Source organism: Sparus aurata, chromosome 20 (genome assembly GCF_900880675.1).
Source record: "Sparus aurata chromosome 20, fSpaAur1.1, whole genome shotgun sequence".
NCBI lineage: Eukaryota > Metazoa > Chordata > Actinopteri > Spariformes > Sparidae > Sparus > Sparus aurata.
Genome location: NC_044206.1, coordinates 21,269,271 through 21,296,844, shown reverse-complemented (window position 1 = coordinate 21,296,844; position 27,574 = coordinate 21,269,271). Strand labels below are relative to the sequence as shown.

At 41.7% G+C, this 27,574-nt stretch overlaps 1 protein-coding gene across 13 annotated transcripts in view; it reads left to right on the top strand.

The window, feature by feature from the left end:
- LOC115570926 (SRC kinase signaling inhibitor 1-like) overlaps positions 1–27,574 on the top strand; it is a 117,946-nt gene that overhangs the window by 78,696 nt on the left and 11,676 nt on the right. For 9 of the 13 annotated variants that reach the window (XM_030399730.1, XM_030399729.1, XM_030399735.1 and 6 more), the window contains 16 exons: positions 1,697–1,898; positions 5,261–5,390; positions 7,577–7,748; positions 13,894–14,834; positions 15,194–15,283; positions 16,065–16,105; positions 16,375–16,398; positions 18,468–18,628; positions 18,984–19,159; positions 19,326–19,456; positions 20,716–20,863; positions 21,730–22,054; positions 22,355–22,700; positions 22,789–22,931; positions 25,688–25,837; positions 25,959–26,054. In XM_030399730.1, the coding sequence (XP_030255590.1) occupies positions 1,697–1,898; positions 5,261–5,390; positions 7,577–7,748; positions 13,894–14,834; positions 15,194–15,283; positions 16,065–16,105; positions 16,375–16,398; positions 18,468–18,628; positions 18,984–19,159; positions 19,326–19,456; positions 20,716–20,863; positions 21,730–22,054; positions 22,355–22,700; positions 22,789–22,931; positions 25,688–25,837; positions 25,959–26,054 (3,276 nt within the window). The remainder of the gene's footprint in view (positions 1–1,696; positions 1,899–5,260; positions 5,391–7,576; positions 7,749–13,893; positions 14,835–15,193; positions 15,284–16,064; positions 16,106–16,374; positions 16,399–18,467; positions 18,629–18,983; positions 19,160–19,325; positions 19,457–20,715; positions 20,864–21,729; positions 22,055–22,354; positions 22,701–22,788; positions 22,932–25,687; positions 25,838–25,958; positions 26,055–27,574) is intronic. The other 4 variants (XM_030399734.1, XM_030399732.1, XM_030399739.1 and 1 more) reach the window with 4 other exon arrangements.

Genomic DNA, 27,574 nt, shown 5'->3' with positions numbered 1-27,574 from the left:
TTTGGGCTGGAAAATGTCTGTCAGTGAGGATTCATTAAAAGCCAACCTGCTGCAGCAGCTCCTGGTTGTGCTGTAATGAGAGGTCCTTCACAATTTGGGCTCCCCGGTGGTTCAAATTGGACAGGTGAAATATCTGGTAATCTGCATTACAGATAGAAGCTGGTGATCGGGTTTGGCTTTGTTGTTGTCATTACAATGCTCGAGTTCACTCAGTTGTTTCACGGATCGGTCGAAGGCAGCTCGCTGTCGTCTGCTCGAGGCCACAGCACTCTGCAGAGTAACATCCATTTATTTTATCTTTCTTCAGAAACATTTCATTGCTGCCTGCCCAGTTTTTTATCATCATTTCTTCATGCTCCTCTTTCCTCCTTTTGAAACTTTAATTGAAGAGCCGTTCAATAGTTTTTGTGCGTCATCATTAATGCAGGTGGACTATTCTGAGGGCAGTCTGGGCGGATTCAGACTTTAATATTGTCGGTTTATTTAACCCAGTGGCTGCGCTGCTCTTTCGAGACGCTCTAAATTTATCTCCAGGATTCAGCATCCTTTTTGTTGAGCCTCTGTTGGTAGAGGAAGATATACGGGCTGCATTGTCTGAGGTGAACTGTGTATTTGTCTGCGTGTTGTCTCTTCCAGTCGCTGTTTTGTTTCTTTGCATCGATTTCCTGGAGCCATTTTGTTTTTCTCTTGTTTGTTCGTTGTACTTTTTTTTTAGGTTTCAACTCATTGATTATTCTGCTGTTCTCCGTCTTGTAAACTCATTGCACTGATAAAATAAAATCTTGATAGGAAAAAAATTAAATATGATTGTGTCTCCTTCATAAACAATCCAAGGCACACTGTAGGATTTGTGCACATTGAAATGCCTCTTTTTTACAAGCCAATTAGGGATGTATATGTTAACCTATTTTCTGAATTGATATCGATCAGTTAATGATAAAGTATGTGAAATAAGTTGGATGTTTTAAACTGTTTAAACCACTGGCTTGATCTATGTTTGATGCAAAATCAGTGGATACTTTCAGAGTTAAAAGTAAACAGAAGTTACTTGATTAATTAACTAAATTACACAAAATAATTACTTAATTTTAATTGTGCAGAACCCGTCTGTCAACCCATATTGCTGCCACTCATTAGACATCTTTAATCGGTTAACGAATCAGCATGTAAGATTTTTAGTTGAAAACATTTAAGAATCAGTAAGATCATCAGCAGAATGTGAAGGAATAACATTTTTGACTTTATGTCATCTGTGTGACATCTACTGATGTTAGTATGCTAACCAGCTAGCTATCACTGTTCTGGTACATTGAGTGGTGTTAACACCAACACTCCCCAGGTCCTCTGAGCAACCAGTCTGGGCCGCTAGCTACACAGCTAACTGAGCTAACTAGCGGCTTAAAAAGTTAGCAGCAGTTAAAAGTTGCTATGGTGATGAACTGCCCCATTTCGATTTTGAGGTCAACAGATGGCCAATTCTTAACTGCTATTAGTTAATGTATCATCAACATCTGAAATAGCCATATATATTTTGCAGTAGCTTACACACCTATATTGTATTGCACAAATGACTCTCAGTAATCATACACAGGAAGAGAAAAAGAGGCCATCACAGCAGGATTAAACCCCTCACCATGAACTGTTCTCTCTCTTTACCTGTGTTTTCTTTCCTAACTTCTTATCTTGTGTCTTGCAGACTCGCACGCCACGTGTGACACGACTCAGCCCAACACAGCCGGCTCTCGCTGACCAGGCCAGCAGGGTATCCTTTGCGTCAGCAGAAAATCTAGAGACCATGTCGGAGCCTGATATCCCCATCGGCTTCAACCGGATGAACCGGCTTCGCCAGAGCCTGCCGCTGGCTCGCTCATCCAGCCAGGCAAAGCTGCGGGCGCCAGGTCAGACCAGCGTCTTTAAGAAAAGAAAATCTACACTGTTACTTAAGACCTTCACTGAGACACCATATGGGTCTATCTGTCAGATCAGCTGCAGGAGAAATCAGAGAATCACCCAAACCCTTCAAGTACAACAATATCAATACTGAAAATTTCAATACTGAAATAACTCAACGACTATTGGATGGATTGTCATGACTTTTTGTAGATACATTCTTGCTCCCCAGAGGATGAATGCTACCAATCAGGTTGACATTGGATTATTCCAACTCGTCCAGTTCTCACTTCATGTCATGACTTTTCTTGAAAAATTAATGTAAATACTTCTATTAAATTCATGTGACCTTGAAAAAAAACCTGTAGCTGTACTCCAAAACCTTTTTAGTTATGATTTATTGAAGATTAGTGCTCAGAGCTAGATTAAAAATGTTTTGGGGGGAAATCGACGACATTTTCTGAATCCCTGAGTGATTTGGTGAAAGTGAAAATGGCCCAACAACTATTGGATGGATTGCCATTAAGTTTGGCAGCCACTTTCAGTGTCTTAAAATTGAAGAGTCTCTAACATTTTCTCTCAAATGATTAAGATGTATCAGCTTTAGGATTATCAGTGTAAGCATGTTAGCATACTGATGATAACATTCAGCTCAAAGCAGTCCTCTGTACACAGCTCATCTGTCGTCTCTTAAACTGCATCCTGAAGCACTTCATATTTATTCTTAATTTCTCTATGTGCTGCAGCTGCCTGACATGCGGCAAACAACTGTGACTTCGTACCTTTAACTTCGACTCCCTCGCTCAAACATCCAGCTCAGTTTGTAGTGCAAAATTTGAAGTAATAACAAAATGTATGCTATGTGGAACACGGCTTTCATCTGTCTGCTCTCTGCATCCTTCAGGGGATTGTGGGTAAGAATAGCCAGACAAGCATGCCGGCTTGCATACTGCAAATTGTGACTGGATGCAGTAGGACATCTTGATATTTTTGGATTTCTACATTTGACGTAGGATTTACCAGAACATTTATTTCTGGCATCTTGACAAGTATGGTTAGATGAGTATTGGATCACAGGCCTGGTCTTGTTAATCGATACAGCTAAACTAGATTTGTCAACAAAACTTTATTAACCGTGACCTCTGCTGACACTCTGGAAGCTTCATCTAACTCACCTGCAGAGCAGCAGCTCCTCACAGCACTCCTGTAACAGCCTCACGTCATATTGTTTTATACATTTCACCTGCAAGACGCACATTTCAGTTTGGGCAGTAGAGGAAATGGTTTGACACAACTTCCTGAGTCACGCTGATCTCTCCTCCTTCTCCATCACTTGTCTCTATCCCGCTGAGATTGTTGTGATACAGTGTCGTGTAGAAAAGCTGCCATGTTGGTTTCCTGTGTCGCTCTGAGAACAATGAGCCTGTGAAACAAAAGGCCAGTGATTCGACTGATAACATTCAGCGCTCTGAAGCAGTGGCTTTTTCAACTGATGATTCAATTCATCGACTCTTAGAGGGCAGCTCAAGTTAATGTTCCCTCATTTTCACTTTCAGCCTTGATGACTGAGGATATATCTCCAGTCTATTGACATCACTTGGATTGACAAGTTGGGAGCCAATAACACACTGGACGTGCTCATGCATGAAAACTATTAATCTTCTTTGATGTTTTTGACAAGACACATTAGTTGTGACTGTAAAGCTGCGTCCTCTCTCAGGGAATCTCTTATTTGAGTCGGCTGCAGGCATCAAGTGTTAGTAAACCTGACGTAACCCTCTGAGTGTCAAGTCAAAGTCAGACTCCGGTCCACTGCCTATATGAACGCTAAATATAAACAGAGCTGTCTAATGCTTCCAAATGATGGTGCCAAGCTGTCTGTCGTCTTTGATTAATGGCTTTTGCGAAAACGAAATCATCTGCTGCTTAAAAGTATCTATCTCACATACGAAGAGGAGGAGGAGGAGGAGGAGGAGGAGGAGGAGGAGGCAGGAGTTATAAAATCAAAATGCAACCGATGATTGATTGTAATTCTTGGCAGAGCATCTGTTAAAATAGTCCTGATTTTTCTGCAGCAGTAGAATGTTGATGCTTTAGTAATAATATGTCCATATACAATACTTAAAATTTGTGTTGGCGTATGGCAATTTAAATGCATCATGTAACCACACAAAGTTAAAAATATCTGTTGGTTTTTTTTTTTTTTAGAAAAGGTTTTAAGCAACATGTGCCACATTTTCTTAGGTGTTTAAACTGTTCTTTAAGAAATCTATCACTTGACACTGGTGATATTTTACACTTTGCTGTTGCAGCTTCCAGGTGGTTGATAATTATGTGTCGTTTCGTGAGGCTTTATATGTGGAGGTGTGATGCAATCCACGGCACAGAGCAGAGTGAATAATGATGTTGGTTAGCAGAGGTTACAAGAAGTTCTTTCGATTCGTCCAACGGTCCCCTCAAGATTTCCATCAATCTGTGCAACTCTTTTTTTGCTTTACTGAAATGGTGTTGGATCGAAACCACATGTGAGGCTGAGATGGCATCTTAAAAAGTAACTTGACTCAATTCACTTTTCTGTGCCAGTAAATTACATTTCCAGTGAAGGCAGGGCAATATATTACATTTACATGATATCATGATAAATGTTTTCTTTTTTGTTTTTTAAATACTGTAGTACAGTAAAGTGATGTGCCTGTATACTTTTCTAATACTTATCTTTACACACTTTGTCTTTATATCCGAATTACTGATGATTATTCAGCAAAAATCTCAACGTGCAAGATGCCAAATAGATGGCGACGTCCCGCCAACGCTTCCAAACTCTTTCCAGTGTAGCTTTTGTTGGTGTGTGTGCTATCCGGGTCATGCTAGTGCCATGCAGGTGATGGCAGCACCCAAGAAAAATCTATGATCATCATACGTACCACATGCCAGATCTGTGGCAGACGTGATTGTGGTATATATATATATGATATCGTCTTGTGATGAAACTGGGGATTTAAACCTGTGGTGAATCCAAAAACCAACTGTTAACAGGAGGTTTGGAGTTTAATTTTGCAGAGATTGAGAGCATGCAAACAGGAGTAGAGGTTGTAGTCGTGAAGGAAACGTGAGCCATTTTGCACCACATTAACACAAGTGTTATGTATGTAACTATGGTTATGTGCATCCTGAATGACTGCCAAATATAGTGTTATAAAGGCTGAAATGTGTAAGAAATGGGTTTTATTGAGTTGAGACTCCTCCACTCTCAGCGGGCACGGAGACACTTAATATTTTAAGGTGACTGTCCCTCCACTCTCTGTTTTCATCACCACCCCTTTAACCATTTTGGATCTCCCTCATTGCTCCTCCCCATCCATAAATGCAGGGATCTTGTTCCTCCAGCTTGGAGAGGAGACTCGCAGGGTGCACCTGACCCACGAGCTGACCAGCCTGGACACTCTGAGGGCCCTCATTGTGCACATGTTCCCCCAGAGGCTCACCATGGCCATGCTCAGGTACGCCTGGATTACATGAACATTGTAAATACACAAGTTATTGAGCTGTTTACGTGCTCATTGATTGGCCTAGATGTCTGTGAACATTTTCAGTGCTGTCCTGCAGGTTTTATCAATCAGTCGCAAGGTGAGCAGCTTAAGTGACACATTGAAATTTCCTCCCGAGGCATAGAAATAAAAAATAACTTTTCTAAACAGATGGAGAATGAAAGCAGGAAAGAATGAAACAAGGAGGTGAAAATCAATAAAGCCAAAGCAGCTGTGAAATAGCATCTTTCAGCTCACAAGTGAACATCCATAAAATCTCATCTTTAGAGTCAAAGCTTAAAAATCATGAAATGATAAGTTGAAGTAAACCTGGAATGTGAATGTTTGTCTTGTTTGTGAGATGAAATATAAACTGTATTACAACCCTGACTCAAAATCTCAAAAGATTATGGAAGCTGTGTGACACATAAAAACAGAATGAAATCATTTACAAACGAGCTGTTTCTTGAGCCCATGTGAATGACTGATCCTTTCAGTCATGATACTATCAACTGTTATCAGTGAACCTGTTTACCTGTAGATTACCTTGTATTACCTCCACTCCACGACATTTTAGAGGCAAATATAAGATCCACTACATTTATTTGATAACTTAAGTTACTAGTTACTTTGCAGATTGCGTTTTGCATCAAAGCCAAAGTAGCACATTTAAAAAAAAAAAAAATAAATCAGCAGTTGGATAGAAAAAGCACTTTCCTATAATCAGAAAAGTCCTAAATACCAGATCTGACTAGAGAAACTTTGCATTTCTGAAGAAAATGTGTGAGACCACTGCATCTGCTTTTTTCTCCCTTTTTTAAGACCCATTCAGAATTAGTCAGGAATTAAGGATGTAATCTGTCCCTTTGCAGCAGTCAATATTTTAGAGGATTCGTTTTGCTGTTAATTTGTATTCAATCTAGGACGTGAAAGCTAGCAAGCTAAGCTAACTGATGATGGAACAAGTACAAGGTACATGGCATAGCTTGTTAAGTTCACCGCTGATCTACCCGAAGTTTGACTGTTTGTTTATTTATACACCTCCGAACTGAATATATGTAACAGGATTATGTACTTACACTAAAAAAGGTGTAATTAGATTACAGTTACATTCATTAAGAAAAAAAACAGGATTACAGTTTTAAAAATGAAAAATTATATCTTACAGAAAACTAATTTATTATGAAGATTAAATCACAGTTGTCTCATTTATTTTAATTTTTCTTGTATATTTTTGCATATGTTTGGAATTTCAGTAATCCAGAAGTAATGGAAAGTAATCAAATGACATTACTTTCATATTGTGGTGCTTGTCATGTTACTGATTAAATGTTTTAAAGAAGTAATTAGTAAATGCATTGGAATGCAGTTTTAAAGTAATCCTCGCAACCCTGGTTATTTCAACACCTGCTGAGTCATCTGCAGTTCCTGCACACTTGCAGTGATCGATACACATTATACAAAGGAGGAGGGCCGGGTTAGTGTTGGTTGGCTTCCTTCCACGGCTGCAGATGTGGAGTTGGCAAAAGACCAGACTGTAAAACCTGCAGCAACAGGTCGTCTGTGACCTCAGCCCTCAAATGTTATCAGAGTGAGTAAATGCTCAGATCAGAGATGGGAGCAGCACGGAGTACTATCACTGCAGAAAAATAGACTGAATTTAAGTGTTTGGCAGTAACATCTTCACTTGATAGGTGAAAAAGTCAAAGCAAACCATCGTTTTCTTATTAAAAATTAATTTCAGCTTGACTTTAAAGCTCAGACTTGATGTGAAACTGTTAAACGAGTTCGTGTACGTGACAAAAACAAAAAAGGAAATCAATATTCAGCCATTTTCATCAAGGTGCTAATTATAGATTATCTGTTTAATCTGCTCTGAAACTGCTCTGTGATACATTCAGTTCACATTGTTATTGTCAGCAGGACTCTAAACTCACACTCAGTGAATATTACACTTCTGATGAGTTCAATATGAGACAGATTGTCTCATTACAGGCACCTCATGCAGTTAAAGATCCTCCTGATTCCTCTCTTAGTCTGTAAATGAATGTATATCACTGATTATTAGCGGGTAATAGCTGCTGGAATTGTCTTTGCATGGACTATTTATCAGCATTTTGATTATTTCTGTTTTTCTTTTGATGACTATTGATGTTCAGGTCTCCCAGCACGGCTCTGCTGATCAAAGATGAAACCCGAAATGTCTTCTACGAGCTGGAGGACCCGCGCGATGTTCAGGACCGCTGCGTAATTAAGATTTACTGCAAAGAGCCCATCTACGGCACCTACCCTGGACACCACAACCCACACCTGGCTAATGGAGACCTGCGGGTGAGTGTTTGCGCACATATTTTAAGTCATTTTATTCAGCCGTCTTTGTTTGAGTGGAAATATGATTCAGCACAGTTCCTTAGAGAAGAGAAGGGTGAGATGTTCAGTATTCCAGACTCTTCACCCATATGAGTTGTGTAGTATTTCAATGCTGAAATGTAAAGTAATGCCAAGAAAATGATCCTCCTTCAGTCACAGTCACCTTTTCCTTCATCACCGATTCATTCTGCTGTCTTATGACTCATAGATTAAAGAGCGAGACAAACACTTGTGTCTCTCTGGCGGCTGCAGATAGCAACCAGCCACATCATCCATTTTTTTTTGTAATTCCCCTTGAAAATTGTGATATATTCTGCCCCACACCAGCAGCCTTCTCCCACGTCACACTGATATTATATGTGTGTGTTTACAAACACTATTTTGCATTACATAATGCGTCCAAGCAGAAGTCGAGTGAGAGCGTACGAGTGAGTCATGTGACCTTACTCCAGCAGCACTGCTCTTGGACCGGCGCCAGTCGATCACATCATTGGCGCTGACTCGACTGGACGCCGACAGCCTGTAAAGTAGCATAAACACCAGTCAGAGCTGATAGACTGGCATCCAGTTCATCTGAGGACCGGGTCATGGAGGCAGCGTGGGATCAGTGTAGTAAAAGTATTGGCAAATGGAAAATGTACTGCACTTAGTGTAGAGAACAGGACGCTTTCAAAGTAGTCACCTTGAATGCATGAGGACACTCGCGTGCACGTGGTTGGCAGTGGAGCTGCAGTTCAAGTCGTTGACGTGGTTCAAGGATATTTTTTAAAGTAAAGGTAAATGAATCACCACAAAAAATGTGAGTCAAGTTAATTTCTGCAAAATCACAGATAAGTTGAAACCTGAACATTTGTTTTGTTTGAATTTCGTATTTCTTTCTTTAACATTGTTGTGCTTATGCTCTGCTTATGTTTGGGAACAACAATTGGTTATGGTAAGGAAAAAATTGTGGTTTGCCTTCAAACATCTGTCCAGGACAGTGCCGAAAGTCGCACTGGGTATTTTGCTTAATAAAGATACTGAGCAGTTATATGTGGGCTTTATAAAGGAAATGTAACTTAAGACTCTTTAAAAGCATTGTTACAGTATCTGAACAATGATACTTAACAGCGGTGTTGTTGAGTTCTTGTCCTAACTGAAACAGCAAAATTAAATTATCACTAATGGAAGAACAGATTTTTGAAATTCATTCATTTTGGATGCATGTTTTGCTGTTTGCTGCCCCGATAATTCTATGTTAAAGCAGGGCTGAGCGATATGGTAAAAACATCTTATAATGATTATTTTGGCAGATATTATAACTGCAGTATTATTAATTTATGAATGTATTATTTAATGTAATATTGTGCTGCACAAGTACTTTAGTATAAAGTTGTTTTGTCACTTATTTTAACTCTATCATAAAACTGCAGTGGATTGGATATTGCACCTCGCCACATTTTGGATTATTTGTGCAGCCCTAGTTGAAGAAGAAGTTTTAATGGCCAAGAATTGGTGGCCAATTTCTTAAAATTGTTGCCAATGGCAACCTGGCAACCATTGTTTTTAAGCCCTGCCAAGTTTATTTATATATAACCACTCAGACACAAGGTTTTTCCAAATGCCATACAGAGCATAGAAGAACATTAGAAATAAGATATTAAGATGATACTAAACTTGCATTTAAAAGATAATAAAAACAGAAGAGCAACAAATAAATAAAGAGTGAAAAGAAATTACAAACAATGTTTTGTCCATCCACCAGTTTAAAACCTTAATATTTAGTTTACAATGACTCATAACAGAAAAACAGCAAACAAATGACTTCAAACCAGCAGTTACAAAACTAAATGATGTGTTTTGGGCTGAATAATAATTATATCACTCTCTGGGCTGTGAAACTATAATTGTATTCAATTACAATGAATTTTAGTGCAATCCGTCTGTGCTGCATGTGTCCTCATCACTCCCACAACAACAATAAACAACAATTAAAAACAAAAATGGGCCGTCGATCGGTCATCACTTCCAAAATTAACCAAAACAAACACGGCAGACAGTCAATCACACTCAGGTTCGGACTAAACAGGCGTTGCAGTGCTGTGTTTAGGTCATATTTGTTTATTTTTCAGCATCTCCTCATTAAAAAGTGAGTGGAATATAGAAACTGCACATTAACTGTGCCCTCCAGTAAAATACAAGACTCTAATAATAACACATGATAATGCTCCTCATCAGTGAGTTTCTTCTTGAGCTCTTTGTGTCAGCACATAGGATGAATACACAAACAGGTTAAGTGCTGCACGACTTGGAGTTCTATTTTCCCCAGGTGAGTCTGTGTTGTGCTGATGATGCAGGAGGACGTAATAGAAACTGACCCATCAATCAGCATGTTCATCATCATGCTCACAGCTCATTAGTAAAAAGTGTTTTAAGGACCATTTGATACCAACTATGGACCTTTGCACTACTTGTTTTTATCTGGTTTTCTTTGAGTTTTATCTTTTCATTTATAAAAACAATCCATTATTCAAAAAAGTTTTGGTATCCCTGACTATTCTAAAAGACGGTGATGTTTATTTTTTTTGGGTGATCAACTTTTTGGTGACTCAGCTCATGTTTCAGCACTGGGTATCCCTCTTGGCATGTAGATGCAGGTGGTAGCAACATTGTTTGAAAGGACTTTTTTTTATCTCCTCCTTAATCTTTATAGCGGGGTAATGGGATTGAAAAAAAAATAGTTGTTTCCATTTTGCTAATCAAAAGCAGGATTTGGAATTCTCCCAGTATTTTTTTTTTCCCTCTCCAACCTCACCTACATGCACAAATCCAGTGTGTGTCGGAAGAAAAGAAAACACCTCAAAGATGACACAGTCATCGTCGGAGTATTTTGCCTGCAGGTGTATTTTTTTAACCTGTCAACAATGCTGCTGTCAGAGTTACAGGAGAAACAAAACTGGAAAATCCTCCTCCTTCTCTGGATCAGTGTGGCAGCATTTTTTGTGGCCACGCCAAGTTTTGTCAGCAAAGAACACATCGTCTATAGAGAAACTGTGAGGCTTCGACAGTTGCTTAATAATGCAACAATAAGTAACATGGAGCAGCCTGGTGACCATTTCTTCTGAACAACAGCTTCTGGAACTTGTGAGTTAATTGAACTGTGGTCAGGAATACTTCTTTGTTTTGAGTTTTATCATTGGATAAATGGGAAAATCCCTAAGTGGAGTATTTTTGTTACTTTATAAACAGAACTGAATGATATGAAACTGGACTGAACTATAACAAATATAGTTTCTTCTTTTTATATAACTCATTGCTTTCATATAACCTTTGAAAACTGAACTGTTGGTGTGGTCGAGTTTATCTAAATTTTGTGTTTTACGTAAAGAAACGTGGATGAGGAGAATCCTGAAACCAACGGCTAGTTGAAAGAATTTCAACACTGATACCTTGACTTTGTTTTTTTTACCAATTATTACACATACACATGGTCAGTCCCATCTCTTGGCGTAACCTCGTCTTTTCCTGCATGCCTAAAGGTGCAGTTGACCCCTAAAGTCTAGTTTGTCTGACTAGTGTGGCGCTCTGTACCATGCTCAAGCACAGATCTCGTCCTTGGCTCTGGCCGTGTTCTGAGCTGTCAGAGTGCAGGGCTACAGCTGGACGAGGAGAGGGGGGCTCTGTGTTTACAACATTGATGCTTGGTGATCGCATACAGTCAAAACTGATAGAAAGTGTTTACCTGATGTCGAAACTTTTGATATGAAGAGGCGAATGTAAAGATGCTGCACACATAAACCCAGACAGATTCAAAAGATGCACTACTCGTTTATGTATATTTGTATATAAAACAACTGTATATATGTTCTGTTGATTATGTAGCATGAAGGAGTTTACAACTTCTATTTCTTTATGCAACTCTGTGTTGTATAATGATGAATAATGCACCTTGTATTTTAATATTAACTCCTTAATTAATGCCCAGGTGACACCCCTTCATTGTACCCTCCTGTTCAGCAGCTTATCTGAATTCATCAATCAGCTGCTGGCAGAATGAACATCAGCCTGATTAGCATGATTACTAATGCTGTATGCATTTGGTTGCAGCTGTAGCAACCATTACCAATAGACAGACAGAGTGCCGGATGACATTCAGTTTTGCCCTGTTAGTGTTTTCTGTGCATTTTGTTGCCGTCTAATTACACTGTGATTATGGAAATGAGAGAGCGGTAATTTAAAGTGTTAGAGAATGCTGCTTTTATGGAATAAAATAAATTATAAACTAGATAAATTACATTGCAGAAAAGCAGACATATGCAGCACGCACGCACACCGTGAAAAATGAATCTGCATGTTAAATAGGCGAGCTTGACGTGAGTGCTGTCGACGGCGGGGCATTTCTGACACATTTGTCGTTTTCGTTGCCGTCAATCAAACACCCCTGGGGCCTTTTGTTTACATGCTCATGTGTGTGATTGCTTTTCAGCCTGCCGGTGTGTGTGCGCGCTATTCACAGCTGCCTGCTAATGTTTTGGAGGTCAACTGTTCGTCTGTCTCGCGGGATCGCCTTCAGGTTACGCCATAGCTCTGAAACCTTCCTAGCATTTTACAGCCTTATCAAAACGGCTGGCTTACCTTGAGTTTTATGTGTGTCAGGTACATTGCTGCCTCTGCCAGTACCAAGGTGAACGACGAGGACATGTGTGTGTGTGAGCTTATTGCAGAGCCAAGATTATTTCATGGCTGCACACCACGAAAGCATGACCAGGATTACTGACGTCCATCTGAGGGCAGGATGTGGTTAAGGATGAGATTGATTGGCAGATTTTCCTCAGCGGGAGGCCACATTTGAATGACGCCATGGGAGAAACCTTTGGGGGGGGGGTGTACCTGCGAGAGACGTGTTGTGACATCAGGGGGTCTTGGAGGTGGAGAGAAACGCTTTATGTCTTCAGCTCGGCTAAATGATGGCGTCGATACGAGGCTGTTGCTATGATACAAGATGGAACATGATGACACTAGAGTCATTAGTCTGCTGCGAGGCTGTCCGCAGGGTGTTGTTGTAAGAGACCTAGGGGTTATTATGTAGAAATATCGGTTTTTCACTTTGCATCGTCTTCAGAAGATGGCTATGTGCGTCGCAAGCGATTACAGTGTTTTCCTCTTTTGTGTTTCCTTGCTGTATCTATAACTCTTCCTGGTGTCCTCTGACGCAGAGCTGTCACTGACACTCTGCTGCTCTGCTCCGCATTGTTTTGCCTTTCTCTCTGACATTTAGGATTGATGCCAAAAGATAATCCTTCATACTCAGTCCATCAATAAGCTATCAAGTGCATCTTAAAACGCACTTAGGGGGGCAATTTGGAGTCTTTCCTGTCAATCTTAGAGCGGCATCTATAAATCGCTCTAAAATGTAACAGTGGCTAGTTTTCGGTCTTTTGTCAAAATGTCTTATTTCTAAAAATAGATAGTCTTCAATTTCAAGAGGAAACTGAACCTACGTGTCAGAAATCTGCATATGACTGCGTATAAACACTGGTAAGCTTGTAATGAGACTTAAACAGAAATAGAAGATAATTGGACTGTGTTATATCTTTTCAGTTCCTTCCAGTCACATTGTTCAACAGTTCCCTTGTTAGCAACACATCTTGCTTGTGTTTTATAAATAATTCTTTGTAACCAGCAAACCCTCTGTGGGGTTGGACTCTTCCTTCCATCCATAACTGTCCAATTTACTGCTAAACTTTACTTCCCTGTTAACTTGTGTGCCCTCACAGTTGGGGGAAAAAATGATTATCTCGTTGGTTGGCAGATGAAAAGGAGTTGCGAGAGTGATCAAAGCTTCATTCATTACTGCTGAATCTGTTGGCTGTGATAGACCCGAATCATCACGGTTGCAAAGCTGCATTTTTTCTGTTAAAAAGATCTTTTAATAAGCTTGTTGTCATCAATACATTTTCCTCATCTCACAGAATGTGGAAACAATGAAAGGGATCTTTTTCTAATTTGAAAGACTAAAATTATTTATCTTGGTTCAAATTTTTTCCAAGTTAGGAATGATTTCCTTCTCTGTGACACTGTGAAAAGCTGCCTCAGTTCTATATCTGTTGTTTTTATTTATTCATAGAGGGAGATGGTGTACGCACCACAGGACTCTCCACCCAACCGCCGCCTCAGTAACCCACCGATGTCTTCCCAGCATTCATCGTCCTCTGCCTCCCCTCAAGCCTCACCGTCCCGCGCTCGCCTCCTCTACAGCGGTGGCAGGCCTTCTTCCTACGCCGGGCCGCCCCACCACACCCACTCCCTGCCGCACCCGCACTCCCAGTCCCACCACTCCTCTCCCCACCAGCAACCACAGCTCCACCAGCCCCATCACACCCAGCAGGCCTTCGTCGCCTCCTCCAGCGCCATCCTGGAGCGCAGGGACGTGAAGCCTGATGATGAAGTGGGGGGGTCGAGGAGCATGGTGCTGCTGCGGGGAGATGAACGTGGGGGAGGGGGGATCTACGCGGATCCCTACTCTCTGGGTCCAGACCCAAGTCGGCTGAGTCTGGCAGGAGGTCCTCACTCCCCTCTACCAGCTAGAGCAGACCCTTATGGCTCCTTATACCGCCGTGGAGGCGGAGGAGGAGGCGGAGGTGGAGGAGGGGGAGGCGCCGGATCAATGCGTTCACTCACCTCCTATACAGCAGCTGCTTTGCAAGGAGAGCTAATGGAATCTGGTGCTCTCTACAGACCAGGAGGACCGCTTTATAATGACGCCTACGCTGCGTCCATGTTGGCGATGGGGCTGCGGGTGCCACCTCCTTCTTCTCCACAGAAGATACCCGACATGAGGGATTCGTACGGAGGCACCATGCCCGGGCGGGGCTCCCCTGGGAGGCAGAGTTTGAGAAGGGACTCAGTGACCTCATCAGTGTTTGGGGACAGTCCCAAAGCCCGGGGCCAGGGCTCAGGGCTGGGTCTGACCTCAGAGCAGCTCTGCCTGATGGCCGGTCCTGGCGGGGAGGGAGGCGGCACTGGAGGCTTCGGATCTCCTCTGTTAGGGAATGAAACAGAGACCAGGTAGGAGAGCGTCAACACAGTGTGTCTGCATGCATGCTGTTATTCATGAGGATGACTGTGATATGCACATGTGTAGTATGATGTAGATATTTACTCCCTGTAGATAGATATTTAGCACAACACAACAATATTTATCCATGCGAAAGTTGGGATGCTTTGTAGAATCTGAATTGTAGAATTAATCTTTTCTTTTTTTTATAAATATACCATTCACATGCACCACACTAACTACCAACTACAAATTGGATTTAAGAGGAGAACTCACAGGGAGACTTGTTATAGTATTCAGTATGAATTATGTAAACAACATGTCCGACATCTGTTCTGAGTGTTGTGTGTGTCTATGGTGTGTGGTTCAGGGAGCGTATGGAGGCCATGGAGAAGCAGATAGCAAGTCTGACCGGACTACTGCAGAGAGTTCTGAGCAGAGCGCCTGAGGCAGAAAGCCCGTAAGACACACACACACACACACACACACACACACACACACACACACACACACACAGTCAGAAATATTGTATGTTTTCCCATACAATATTAAGCAGTGCTTTTACGTTAAGTTAGTTAGTGTTAAAAAACAATCCTTATCTTTGGTATTTCCGACAACACATTGAAAATATGGGGAATGCATAAAGTTCAAGAAGATGAGATGAGATGAGAGAGATATAAGTCACATGTATAATTATTTACAAATAAAACATATGTATTTGTATAAATGTGTAATACACTTATAAACCAGTATCTCCATGTAGTAATCATATATTGTCTTATAGGTGACATATTGCAGCATCAGTCTTGATATAGGGGCTTTAAATATGTCATATATTGCTCATCCGTATGGGTTGTGAATTTTTCTTTGGCTGCATGTTTTTTCTGTCATTAATGTAAAAAAAAATGTCAAATTTGTTGCCAATGGCAACCTGGTAACTGTTCTTGTTGAGCCCTGTTAAGCAACACAGCACCTGTCGGTGATTCATTCAGTGGTTCATGTGCAAAATCCTAATTTACTGCCAACTACTGTTGATTATGTAGGGAAGAGTGAATAATGAGAGAGAGATTTCAGACTTACACTCGCGCGCGCACACACACACACACACACACACACCAGGAAGTATGTTATGAATGAAGCACATATATTTCTCACATTTTCCACCATATATCAGCAGCTTCTCAGTAGCTGAGTCGATAGTGTGTTCTGGCTCTAAGTACTTTAACACTTGCTTCTTCCAGGGAGAAGATTGAGTCAGCCAGCGACTGCTCGGGAACTGACAGTAAGTGCTCACCACCCAAAAAAAAAAAAAAAAAAAAAAGAGACAAACTGTTTCCTATCACTGGCTGTCACTGCTCCCCACTGCTCCCTGTTTGATAGCCACATAAATTGGCTCTTCTTCCACTCACAGAGCTGCCGCTATTTCATTTTCTCTGCATAATTCTTAAAGTGCCTCATATGTGATTGTAATGGCTGACTCTGCAAGCTTCTGCATACTGTATGTGCGGGCTTTTGCTGCTGTGTAACTGGTGCTCATGCTTCTTGTTTTAGCTGGACGAACTAAAAAAAAGAAAGGTAGCTATGTGAAATGTCTGGTACCTGTTCCCTTGTCTACCCCCCCCCCGTGTCCTCAGCTCCCAGAAGTGTGTTTGTGTGTGTTGTCTTAAAGGACCCACCGTGTTCTCAGCTGGTGTTCTTCACTTCCTGCTTGTTTTCTGTCATCTGGAATAAGAAATCATTGGAGTTGCATTCATTCTGAAACAAAAACATGTCGTTTTAATGTTTTCCTGCTCGTTTTTTTTTTTCACTCAGACTGAGTTATTTTTAGTAGCCAGACATGTTCTGTGCTCAAACTGTCCAGTGTGCTTTTGAAAATATGTCGGCACTCTTAAAAAATAATTGGCTGTCCTCACACCTCCTTAATAATGAAATGTAAAACTGCTGCAGCCACAGACATGCTGATGACCTCATGTTTTGAAAACTGAATATCGGCAACATGATGTGATTTCTTTGAAAACGTTCGATTTGAGTTGCTGGTCCTCAGATGTTTTCAAAAGGGAGAGATTTTGCATTTTTAATTGTTTCTTTCTTATCTGATTGTGCATAAACATTCAGAATAGCTGATCTTATGTCATATTGAAGATGGGCCTTGATATTTTAAATCTGTTTCAACTTAAAATGGAGTTTTCTGTGGACTAGTTTTATCTATTAACATTATTATTAAAGTCTGAGCTCAAGACGGCAAACGCCAGCGCTGTTCTAGAACGTCATCACCTGTTCGAACAGTCAGTCACCCATGAAGCAAAGTCCACTGGTCAAGTCAGCGACAAACTGTCACTGGCGCTGTTCGAATTTTCATCAATGCATCTGTGGAAAGTAAAAGTAAAAAGTATGGTCATTCATATTTTAAGATGCTATGAATTATATACAGCTGTAAAAACTCCTGAAAAGTCATCAGTTGCAAAACCCTGAAAACCAAATGTGTTACTAAAGAAATTTATGATGGATGAAGGTTTTGGAGTCAGCTTGTAAACATGATTGTCACAACATGGGGTTGTATTTACTCTTTAGCATGCCTAGTGAGTGGGTGTGAGCTTCAACTCATCTCAGAGTGAGAACAGGGCGTTTAACAAGCAGAACCAGCAAATGAAAGCATTAATCAACTGTCAGTGTACTTGTTGATTAATTTTATTATCCTAACAAATTGATTCATTAACTTACGGTTGCAGTTCACATGGACTCAAACTGTTATCTCGCAGTTAAAATCAGACACTCCTCTTATTAATCTGAACCGGTGATGCAGCAGAAAGTCCTTTGGGCGACTGTGAGGAGTTTCAGAGGTGCTGCTGACTGTGCCTGTCAGACGCTCCTCTAAAGCTGTCTTTAATTATGGTGAATTATGGTGAAAAAACCTGCGCAGCGGTCAGAGTTTCTAGGACACGCTGCAGCTAAAGTAGGAATTCGTCACCTCGTTTGCAGAGGGGTCGGCACTGAGGACTTTCAGTAAATGTATCGGTCTTGTGGTGACACAGGAGTCCAGAAAGTGTCCTTGAAATGCAACCCTTCTATCTGTTATCGATGGATTGTCTCATAGTTAACTTCCCTTTGTCTCATTCTGCATGATGCGTGTGACTCAACTCCCTAATTACTGTCAGAGCAAAGCATTCATTGTCATTTCAAAGGAGTTGCAAACACTCATACATTCAGGCTGTCTGAGGACTCTTTTATAATGAGAGCTACTTGGATTTGGTGAAATGCTGTTTTTCACTACTGACCCTGTTTGTCCCCATGCTGTTTATCATTGTTAAGTCTACATAAGACTGATCTCCACCCTTGAACTGCAGCACAGATAGAACTTGTCCTGAATTGAAATAGAATCCTGGAACAACCAACCATCTGCATGCATCCAGCCAGTCAAATTGTTTTTCTATTGGACGGACGTCTGAGGTCATGAGAGTCAAACCTTTGAAGATTTGGCTTCTAAAGCGTCAAAGTTTCTCTCGTGCTCTGTGTTTTATATTTTTCCCTCAAGCATTTGATTTGCGAACAGCATTTTCTGGACAACTTCTGTCAGTTCTGCTGTGCTCTAAACAAAGCTGAGAGAGAACATTCTCTGGATTTAAATCCTGCTTTCTGCCGGGCAGCTCTGACACCGTCGGCTCCTTTGGCCCTGATGCCACCTCCGCCCTCGGGGGCCCACCAGCCTGTGACAGTGTCCCGTCTGCAGATGCAGCTCCACCTACAGGGCCTGCAGCAGAACACCAACGCACTGCGCAAACAGCTGTCGCAGCTACGCAACATGCAAGTGAGTGTACACAGAGTGACGGACAGATGGATCGATAGATAAATCTTGTGTATTTTGGTCCATTTAGCTTAAAGTATCACAGCCTTATACAACAGTGGTCCTTATCAAGGTTATATTTTTTAGTGTTTGTTGTTGTGAAAACAACATTTGACGGGTAAACGGGTTCATCGGTAACAGGTGATAGTATCATGACTGAAGGGCTCAGTCGATAGCAAGCCAGGATGGGGAAACGTTCACCACTTGATTGTACGACTTTGTAAAACTGTCGTTTTCGAATGATTGCTTTTTTGGATTCAGGGTTGTAGAAACTAAAATGACTGGCGGGTGATTTTACGGACGTGTCTTTGTGTCTCAGCTGGAGAACCAGGACTCGGTCTTGTCTCTGCTGAGGCAGACGGAGTCGGAGCTGAGCCTCATGATGCTGGACGCCATGCGCACGCAGGAGGACCCGCTCCAGAGACAGCGCCTCCTAGTGGAGGAGGAGAGACTCAAGTACCTCAACCAGGAGGAGCTACTCATCCAGCAGCTGCAGTGAGTTCAGAGCAAGAGATTAATGCAACAAGAAAAAAAAATAAAGAGTCGTACCAAATTGTGTCTGAAGAATTCTTATTGAAAGTCTGGTGTGCTTCGTAATCTTGGTCACTTGTTTTCAATGGCCTGAATTGCCACTGAGTGATATGAATCTGGTCCTCCACAGTGATCTGGAGAAGTCTGTAGAGGAGCTTCAGAGGAACTCGTCAGTGAACCACGGCCTGGTGACGGAGCAGGATGTGGAGCAGAAGAGCAAAGAGCTGAGGATGCTGGGAGAGACGCTCACCGAGCTCAAGAGTGAGTATTGTGTCTTGAGATTACTGTGATTACTGTGGCTTTTCTGGGGTTTCCACTCGTCGTCTTGTCAGTTTGTTCAGCAGTCGATATGCTTCCCTCCTCCTCGCTCTCTGAGTGCTTTTTCCCTGAAATTGCAACAGATTTCAGGGCAGCTGCTTTAAAAAAACTACTGCCAGGCTTCTTCTCACTTTCCAACCCCGCTGTTGCCTCATTATACATAAGTATGTTTCTTTCTTTAGGGGATAAGTCTGGTGATCTTGTCTGTCTTTCATATAGTAAACAAATTCAATGAAAAGACCAAAACTAACAAGAAAATTCAAGTATTGTGTGTATCACAGTCTGATATATTTTCTTCCTCTGTGCCATAGACCTCCATCTGTACATTTTGATCACAAGTTGCAAACAAAATCCCACACACTGTCAAGCTTACAAGGATACATTTATTTCCAACATTAGAATTGGCATACATACATAGAATGCCAGTAGTTTTATTCAACCTTATGCTGTATTTCTTATTGTGGACAATGAAGTTAAGATAAGTCTACTGAAATCACTTCAACTGCAGTACTGTAGTTGTAGTTTTGGGTCATAATTCAGGCACTTGTTTTGTTAAAATTCTGTGTGTGTGTCACATCGATTTTAAGAAAAGTCACAGATGAATATTTATGAACTTTCTCCGACTAGAATTGATATTCATGAAGTTTCAGGTTTAGCCTCTTGTCCTGCTGCCCTGACCCGTTTACTTCCTCTCTCCATCTTAAATATTAACGAGGAATTCCTTCCACAGAAGCCTTGTCATAGTTACATACAGGCTGACCACTGCCTGTTAGCATGTCCTCGTTGTGGCTACGAATGCATAACGGAATTTCACATTCAGGTGGAAAGATTTCAGGGTCCAACATCTTAAATACAGGCAGTGAATCGCCCACACGCCTACAGTCGAGCACAGATTTAGTTTTTGTTTCGTCCGGCATGCCCTTCCCTCTCGTTTTTCCAACCTCCACTGAATCCTCCTCCTAGATATGACAGGAAAATCCTGTAGCTTCAAATAGCTGCGACAGAAACAGCCTCCCGTCTTCCCTTCCTGTAATCCTCCCCCTCCCTCCCTCCATACCTCCGTCAGTCTCTGCCTCCATTCTTCCGCACATCATTATCTCAACACATCCCTCTGACATCTCTCTTAAATCCATCTGCCTATCATTCTCCCTCCGCTTATCCCCTCTTTACTCTCTCTCTCTCCCTCCCTCCCTCCCATGCAGACCAGTTCCCCAGTCTGCAGAGTAAGATGCGGGTGGTGCTGAGGGTGGAGGTGGAGGCTGTTAAGTTCCTGAAAGAGGAGCCACACCGTCTGGACGCCCTGCTGAAGCGCTGCAACACCATGACTGATGCGCTCAGCACGCTCCGCAGGTATAGATATGAAACACGCCTCAGTCTGCTCAGATAATGTCTGATTTTCTTATTAAACCAGGTGAGCTCACAGTCTGTCCTGCTGTCGACGCCTGCATTGTGCTTTTCTGTGAGCCTGTCGTCAGAGTCATGCTGCTGATAACAAACCTAACACTCGTAAATACTGAATAACAGGGATGGGAATTGTTAAATCATCTAAAGTCATACCTGAGATTTAGTATGATAACAAAGCGATTCCTCACTTTGACATGTTTTAATGTTTGTGTCTTTGCACTTGTCCAAATATTTTCAAAGATAAGACATAAACGAAGGCATTCAAATTTAAAGTGAACAAACTTTTATCAGTTTATCTACATATATTCACATATACATGACTTTAAGGTAAACAAAAGCCTGTGCAGGAGGGGTAAGAAGCTCTCTGAAAGGCAGTATGAAATGTTTTGCTTCAATTCTTTAAATTTGTCTTGAAATAAAAAGTAAATAAACACTGCAAGATGAAATGAGAGTAAGGACATTACAGTAATTCCAACTTTGAAAAATGATCATTGTTTTGATGTTACATTTTCACTGTTTGCTGACATTTTGAAAAGACTAAATGGTTAAAAAAGTAATCAGATTATTTGATGATGGAGATGACGCCCGGATGGCCGAGGGGTTTAAACAATGACCGTGACTGGCTTCAGTTTGAGTCCTTTGTTGATTCCCATCTCTCTCCACTCATCTCGTGTCATGGCTCTAATGCTGAAACTTTTCGATCTTAAATAAGAATTTCAGTTGCAAAATCGTGTATTTTCTCTTCACATTTTTGTAGATTCTAGGTTGCTTCTGTAACACAGTGTAGGACATCATGGTGTCCTGTGTTGTAGTCTCTTGTATTCCTCCTATATGTACAGACAAGTCACAGAGGGTGTGTGGAAGAGCCCCGAAGACCTCTCCAACCAATCACAGAAGAGAGCGGACGACATGAGTCGCACCTCTGACCTGGACATCCTCAACAGTCCTCCTCTCAGCCTCACCGACCTGACCACCAGCTCCGGCCTGGCCAACTGGATGCCCGTGTCCGCCGGCGACGCCGACGGCTCTGGCCCCGAGCAGGACATCCAGCCTTCGATGGGCTTCAGGAACCGAGTCCTCGACGAGCTGCCGAGCCGGCGTCCGGCTGATAAGTCTGTGTCGGCTGAAGTCAGACTGGTAATCAGCTGCTGATTATGTGAATCTTTCTTCATCTTCTGATCATACAGCTGTGAACAATCAAACGCTAAATGCACATTATCATGTCAGGATGCGCCAGATGGCAAATGTCCATTTACATTTAAAACTGCATCTAAAGGTGCTTAATTTTCTTATTGAGACTCTGTGCACACACCAGCAGGTGAGGTTTTATTAGGGAAAACGGAGCATGAATGTGTCTTAATTATGTTTTTCCAGCTCAGCCTGTTTGCTGTTTGCATGCTGCAGCTCCTCATCCGTCTATATCTGTATATGTGTCAGGCGGCAGAGCGGGACTGGGAGGAGAAGCGTGCCAGCTTGACCCAGTTCAGCGCCCAGGACATCAACCGCCTGCTGGAAGAGACCCAGGCTGAGCTGATGAAGGCCATCCCAGATCTGGACTTTGCTGCCAGGCACATCAACAAGCCTGCAGTGCCCCCCAAGCCCCAGATCACCATCCCAATAACCTCCACCACAGCTACTTCTTCTGCAGCTGGGACCACTGGCAGCACAGCCACCCCGACCGCCTCCACCACCACACCCAGCAGCGACCAGCAGCCTGGCAAAGTTCAGCTGGCGGCCCAGAAGCTGAACAGTATGGAGGGGGCTGGTTCACATCGAGGGTCGGGTGAGTTTTTTATGACCATCTGTGCTCTTAACTCTGTTTGTTCATCTTGTCAGACAGTTGATTTAAACTCGTTGTCCTTTGTTTACAGTGGATCTCAATGTGGCCAGATATCGTACAGAGAAACCCTCCAAGTCTCCGCCTCCACCTCCACCGCGTCGAAGCTTCCCGTCGGCACACGGCCTCACCACCAACCGCACCGGAGAGGTCATCGTCACCAACAAGAATCTGAAGGTGAGATTCGGAACTGTTTCAAGGCGAGCCTGAGGGAGGAAGTCTCTCTCATGAGGAGCATTTCAATGTTAAATGAAGTGAAACGAGGACTTATTTCCATGCAGACATAATATCCTGAGCAGGGTCCAAAATGAACTTTTAATGGCTGATATTCACAGCACAAAATATATTTCGACTGGCCATAAATCATTAAGTCATTAAAAATGCTCACACATAGTCTCGGCATATACTTGCAGACTCTCTTTGCATTTAGCGTTAGGGTTGGTCTAATTACTAATATATGTGGGCTGTCACAAATTGCCTGCTTGTTTCTGACTGGGCGATTTCTGTCATTTAATTTTACTAATTTGATAGTCTGCCTCTGAAGAACGGGGTGAGAGCTGCTGCTCAGTGTGGAGGCAGAGTAGTTTCACATCGAATATTGTGAATTATTATTTCATCCAAACAAGAGGTGAGTGTGGAAACGGTGGACAGAATAACGCATTTTGGTGACTTTTGGTTTGTTTTGTTTTTGTGATGAATGACATGTTTGCACCATTAGTTTAGAATGCAATTAAGGTTGCCTTTGTTCGGTACAAGAAAGAAACTTGAAATCATATTTTCTTTTTAATAAGGAAAGAATACTTTCTTGTATGAAATAGTTCATTTTTTTTATTTATTAGACTAAAAGAAGCTAAGAAAGTCTGTGGAACATACTCGTTGCACTTCTTCCAGCTGAAAATGGGGAAATCTTGGGAATAGCCATTTACTTGGCTGACAGTGGCCTGTTGGAACATTTTTACATATCGTCAAACCCTTGTTAGTGTGAAAGTCTCCTCTGAGGTACCCAGCTCAATTACCACCACAAGCTAGCTGGATAAAGTAAGCATAACCGTAGCAACAGGGGAACAGCGAGGGTCATTTATAAAATTGGGATACGATTATTGATGGTTATATCAGGTGCTGTGTTATGGAACCTGATCTCAAAATGCTCTTAAATCGAGTAATGTGGTATCTTATCAATTAAACAAAAGATGTAAGTGTTCTCCACCCTGAGTTAAAATTATGATATGACTGTTATTTGATTTTTGGGTCTGATGCCGACACCAATATTAGTGGGTAAGATGTTCACATATGATATCTAATAGAGGCAGGATGTTTTACAGTTTAACAAACTTTAACTCTAAACTTTATTTTATAAAGTGACAACGGTAAACTTCACTGAAAATTGATTAATTATGAACTACCTCACGCTGCTTTTTCTGCATTATAATCCCTAGAAAAGGTTGTCATATTGACATATCAGACAACATGTACACCAAAACCAATATATCTTGGTCAATATCAGCCTAAAGAAAGCATTTCTTAATTAAAAGAGTCACTTGTGGGTGTTGTAAATAAGGCCGTGTTTACTCGTGAGATGACAGCTGTGTCAAAAAACACTTTGTCATTAAAACATTAAGCAGGTTTATGAGCGACTGAACCACGGAGCCACTAGATAAACATCCAGCAGTTTTAATTAATATGACAGCGAGTGTCACTGAGTGATGTGAGCAGAGCTGCCGCTGTTGTAATTCAGGTGAACCACACCTGTTTACTGCTGCTGTTGGTTTAAAGCTTCAGCATTGTGTTAATGCAAATACAGACGGTCCTGCAACAGCCGATGTGAAGAATGTTAGAGGCGCCATTTTAAGGATTTCAGTCAGGTGTTTAAGGTACTCGGTGTGAAGTCTCTGGTGTTGTATGAAGGGATTCTGTGAGACAAGTTGGATTATTTCCCACATATTAAGAAAGCTGCTCTCACATGTAAAACAGGGTGAGATTGCTGTTGGCTGGGGGAAGTTTTAGGTTTGGTTCTCAGGCACGAACAAGCTGCTGCTGCTGCTGGAAAGCCTCCCTAATACAAAAAAAGCTTTCTGTTGAAGCTCCAAACACATTTCAGGCACAGAAATCTTCCTGGCTTTAGGCCCTGGGCGAAGAAGGACTGTTGCAGTAACTTTAAAATATGACATAGAATAGTTGAGGATATATTTACATCACGGTATAGATGTATGGATGGATTGATGATTCTCCTTGACACAGCTTGTACCTATCTGACAATAAATCCCATTGTCAGATAGGTACAGATAGGTTTCCATTATCATATCTGCAAATCACTGTTAGAGTAAGCAGCTCCTTTTACCTCCGGCTCATCTGGAGTCGGTCCATTGTCCTGTGACCTTTACCGTCAATACACTCACAGCCCTGTGCTGATTGGATTGATTGTTGTTGCTGTGGAGCCATTGTTGGTAAACCAGATACACTGAAGAACATGAAGACTCTACAAAAGGCTGCTAGCTTTTAGCTGAGGATCCTTGAATGAAGATCGAACCTCCACTTCACTCCTGCCTCTGTTGACATCAAGGCTGAAACTCACTATTGTTTTAGTTTTTATCTCCACCAAGAAGATTATGTTTTCACCTTTGTCTGTTGGGTTGTCGGCAGGATTACACAAAAGTTTAGGTGACTGGTGTCTCTGAGTGAGTACAAAAAGGGGCTATTGAGCTCTGGCAGAGGTATGCATTCTCCTAGTGCCCTTCTTCTTCTTCTTCTTTATTATGATTTCAATCATGCCTTTGTTCGGTATGGAAAGTCCACGACCCAAAGATAAACAGTTTGCATCTGAGTCTGCGAACAAAAACAAGAAGTCCTCACAACTGTAAAATCATTGTATTCATTTTATTTTACTCAGGCTATCCAGTCCGGAGATTTTTTAACATCTTTATTTTTATTTTCAGATGGAGGAAGATGGTGAGTTGCCTAAGACTCTGGTGAAGCTGAGGCGGACCCCGTCTGACACGCCTCGACCTGCCTCGACTCCGCCTGTGATCGCAGCGTCGGCCATCCAGGACGAGGACGATGAAGAGAAGATAATCGCTGAGTTAGAGGTATGTTTAGTCAAGCTGCCAAACAGAGATTTTAAACTTTTCATTCCTGATTTGTGTTGCCCATATCAGTGTGATAACATGTCTCTGCCACACTCTCTCATACAACAACCCCGGATCAAAGATATTTCAGAGAACGCCTGTTAAAGATTGTAATAATCGATACTGCACCCTACCAAAGGCCACCCCTGCCTGCACCTTTGGGTCCCTGGGCAGAAAGGTAAACCTCCAACAGTCCTCCTCGTCTGCCACACCTGTGGACTGTGCTTCTACTTCAGCTGACTCTCCTTACTAGCATCCTTTTTTTATTCCCTTTTTTTCTCAAAACTTTAAAACAACTAACAACGCAGAGTGTCGGCACCTCTCTTCAAAGTCCAAGTGAAAAAGAACGTGTGAACAAAGTGCATTCAAGCTGTAAAAACTGGGCTGGTAGAAAGCACAGATTTAGACTTTGAGAAAAGTTTCTGTCAGGGGAGAAATATCAGAAGACGGTGCAGATTAAACACCCAGGTAAAAAAATGTGTTTAAGGTTTGGGTTTGGCAACACATCTCAAACACCACCGGTAATGTTAGCTAGCCTTGTCGGCACAGATCAGCTCTCAGTTTCACAGCAGTTCCCTCATACATCATCTTTACTCTCGTAGCTGTTGTTCTTGATGATGATGATGATGATGATGATGGATTCCACCCATCTTCTTACATACTGTGCCTCTGATTGGTTGGCTTATTTGGTTGTGTTATATGCCTGACTCACACCGTTATCCCACACAGTAGCTCTTGTAAATATCTCTCTTTGGGAGTTTATTAGCTGTAGTTTTGCGGGTAAACACACCCACCTCTTGGGACACTCACGGTCTGATCTGCCGATATGCAATGATTAAAAAAACTTCAAATAAGTATTAAATATACATAATTTCCTGCATGATATGGCCTTGAGTGTGGTTTCAGTTTCAGATGCTCTCTCTAACCTTATTAACAGTTCCAATGCTGACTTTCTGCTCCAAACACAATATGATCTTTGTGTCTTTTAATCCTCTCAGTAAATTTTCGCTTCATCTGTGTTAATATTCAACCTTGTAGTTGATACTGTGATGTGCAGTGAGTCACTGATCGAAGCCGGTGATGTATTTAGTTTTTCCCCCACAGACTGTGAGCAGCGAGTGTACATCTTGACAGCTCTGCTGACACATTTAGCTGAGTAAAGAGGTCTTGTTTTTGTTGGAATTACCTCACAACGGTGCCGAGCAGGTAGCTGTCAAAATAAAGGACGGCGACGGGGAGGGAGGGGGAGGGAAGGTGAGGGAGGGGATTTCAGGTTCAGAAATGTTTCTCTGAAGAAGACCATTTTCTCAGAGGGAGGTTTTTAAATTCAGAACCTGTTTTGATTCACTGAAGGCGTTCAGGGCATCGTGCTGAGTTTAAAGTTCTTGCCAAAAGGGATTAATGTCAGCTGAAGTAAAGTCTCTCGCCAATATTAGTCATTAAAATTTCCCATGGTAGAGACTTTCATTTTCAGTGTGCGCACTGTTTACCAATTCATGAAAGGTTAACGAGCAAAACTGGACTCCAGTGGGACTGTAACATTTCTGTTTTTCTGTTTGTTTATCCACACGGTAAATAAAAAATTAAAATTAAAAGAGCAAACTTCTCAAAGGTCAAAACACAAAGAAAGAATCAAACAGTAACAACAGAGGCAAAAAGCCAAGAGGTTTTCTCAAGAGGAGAAATCATCAGAAGAGC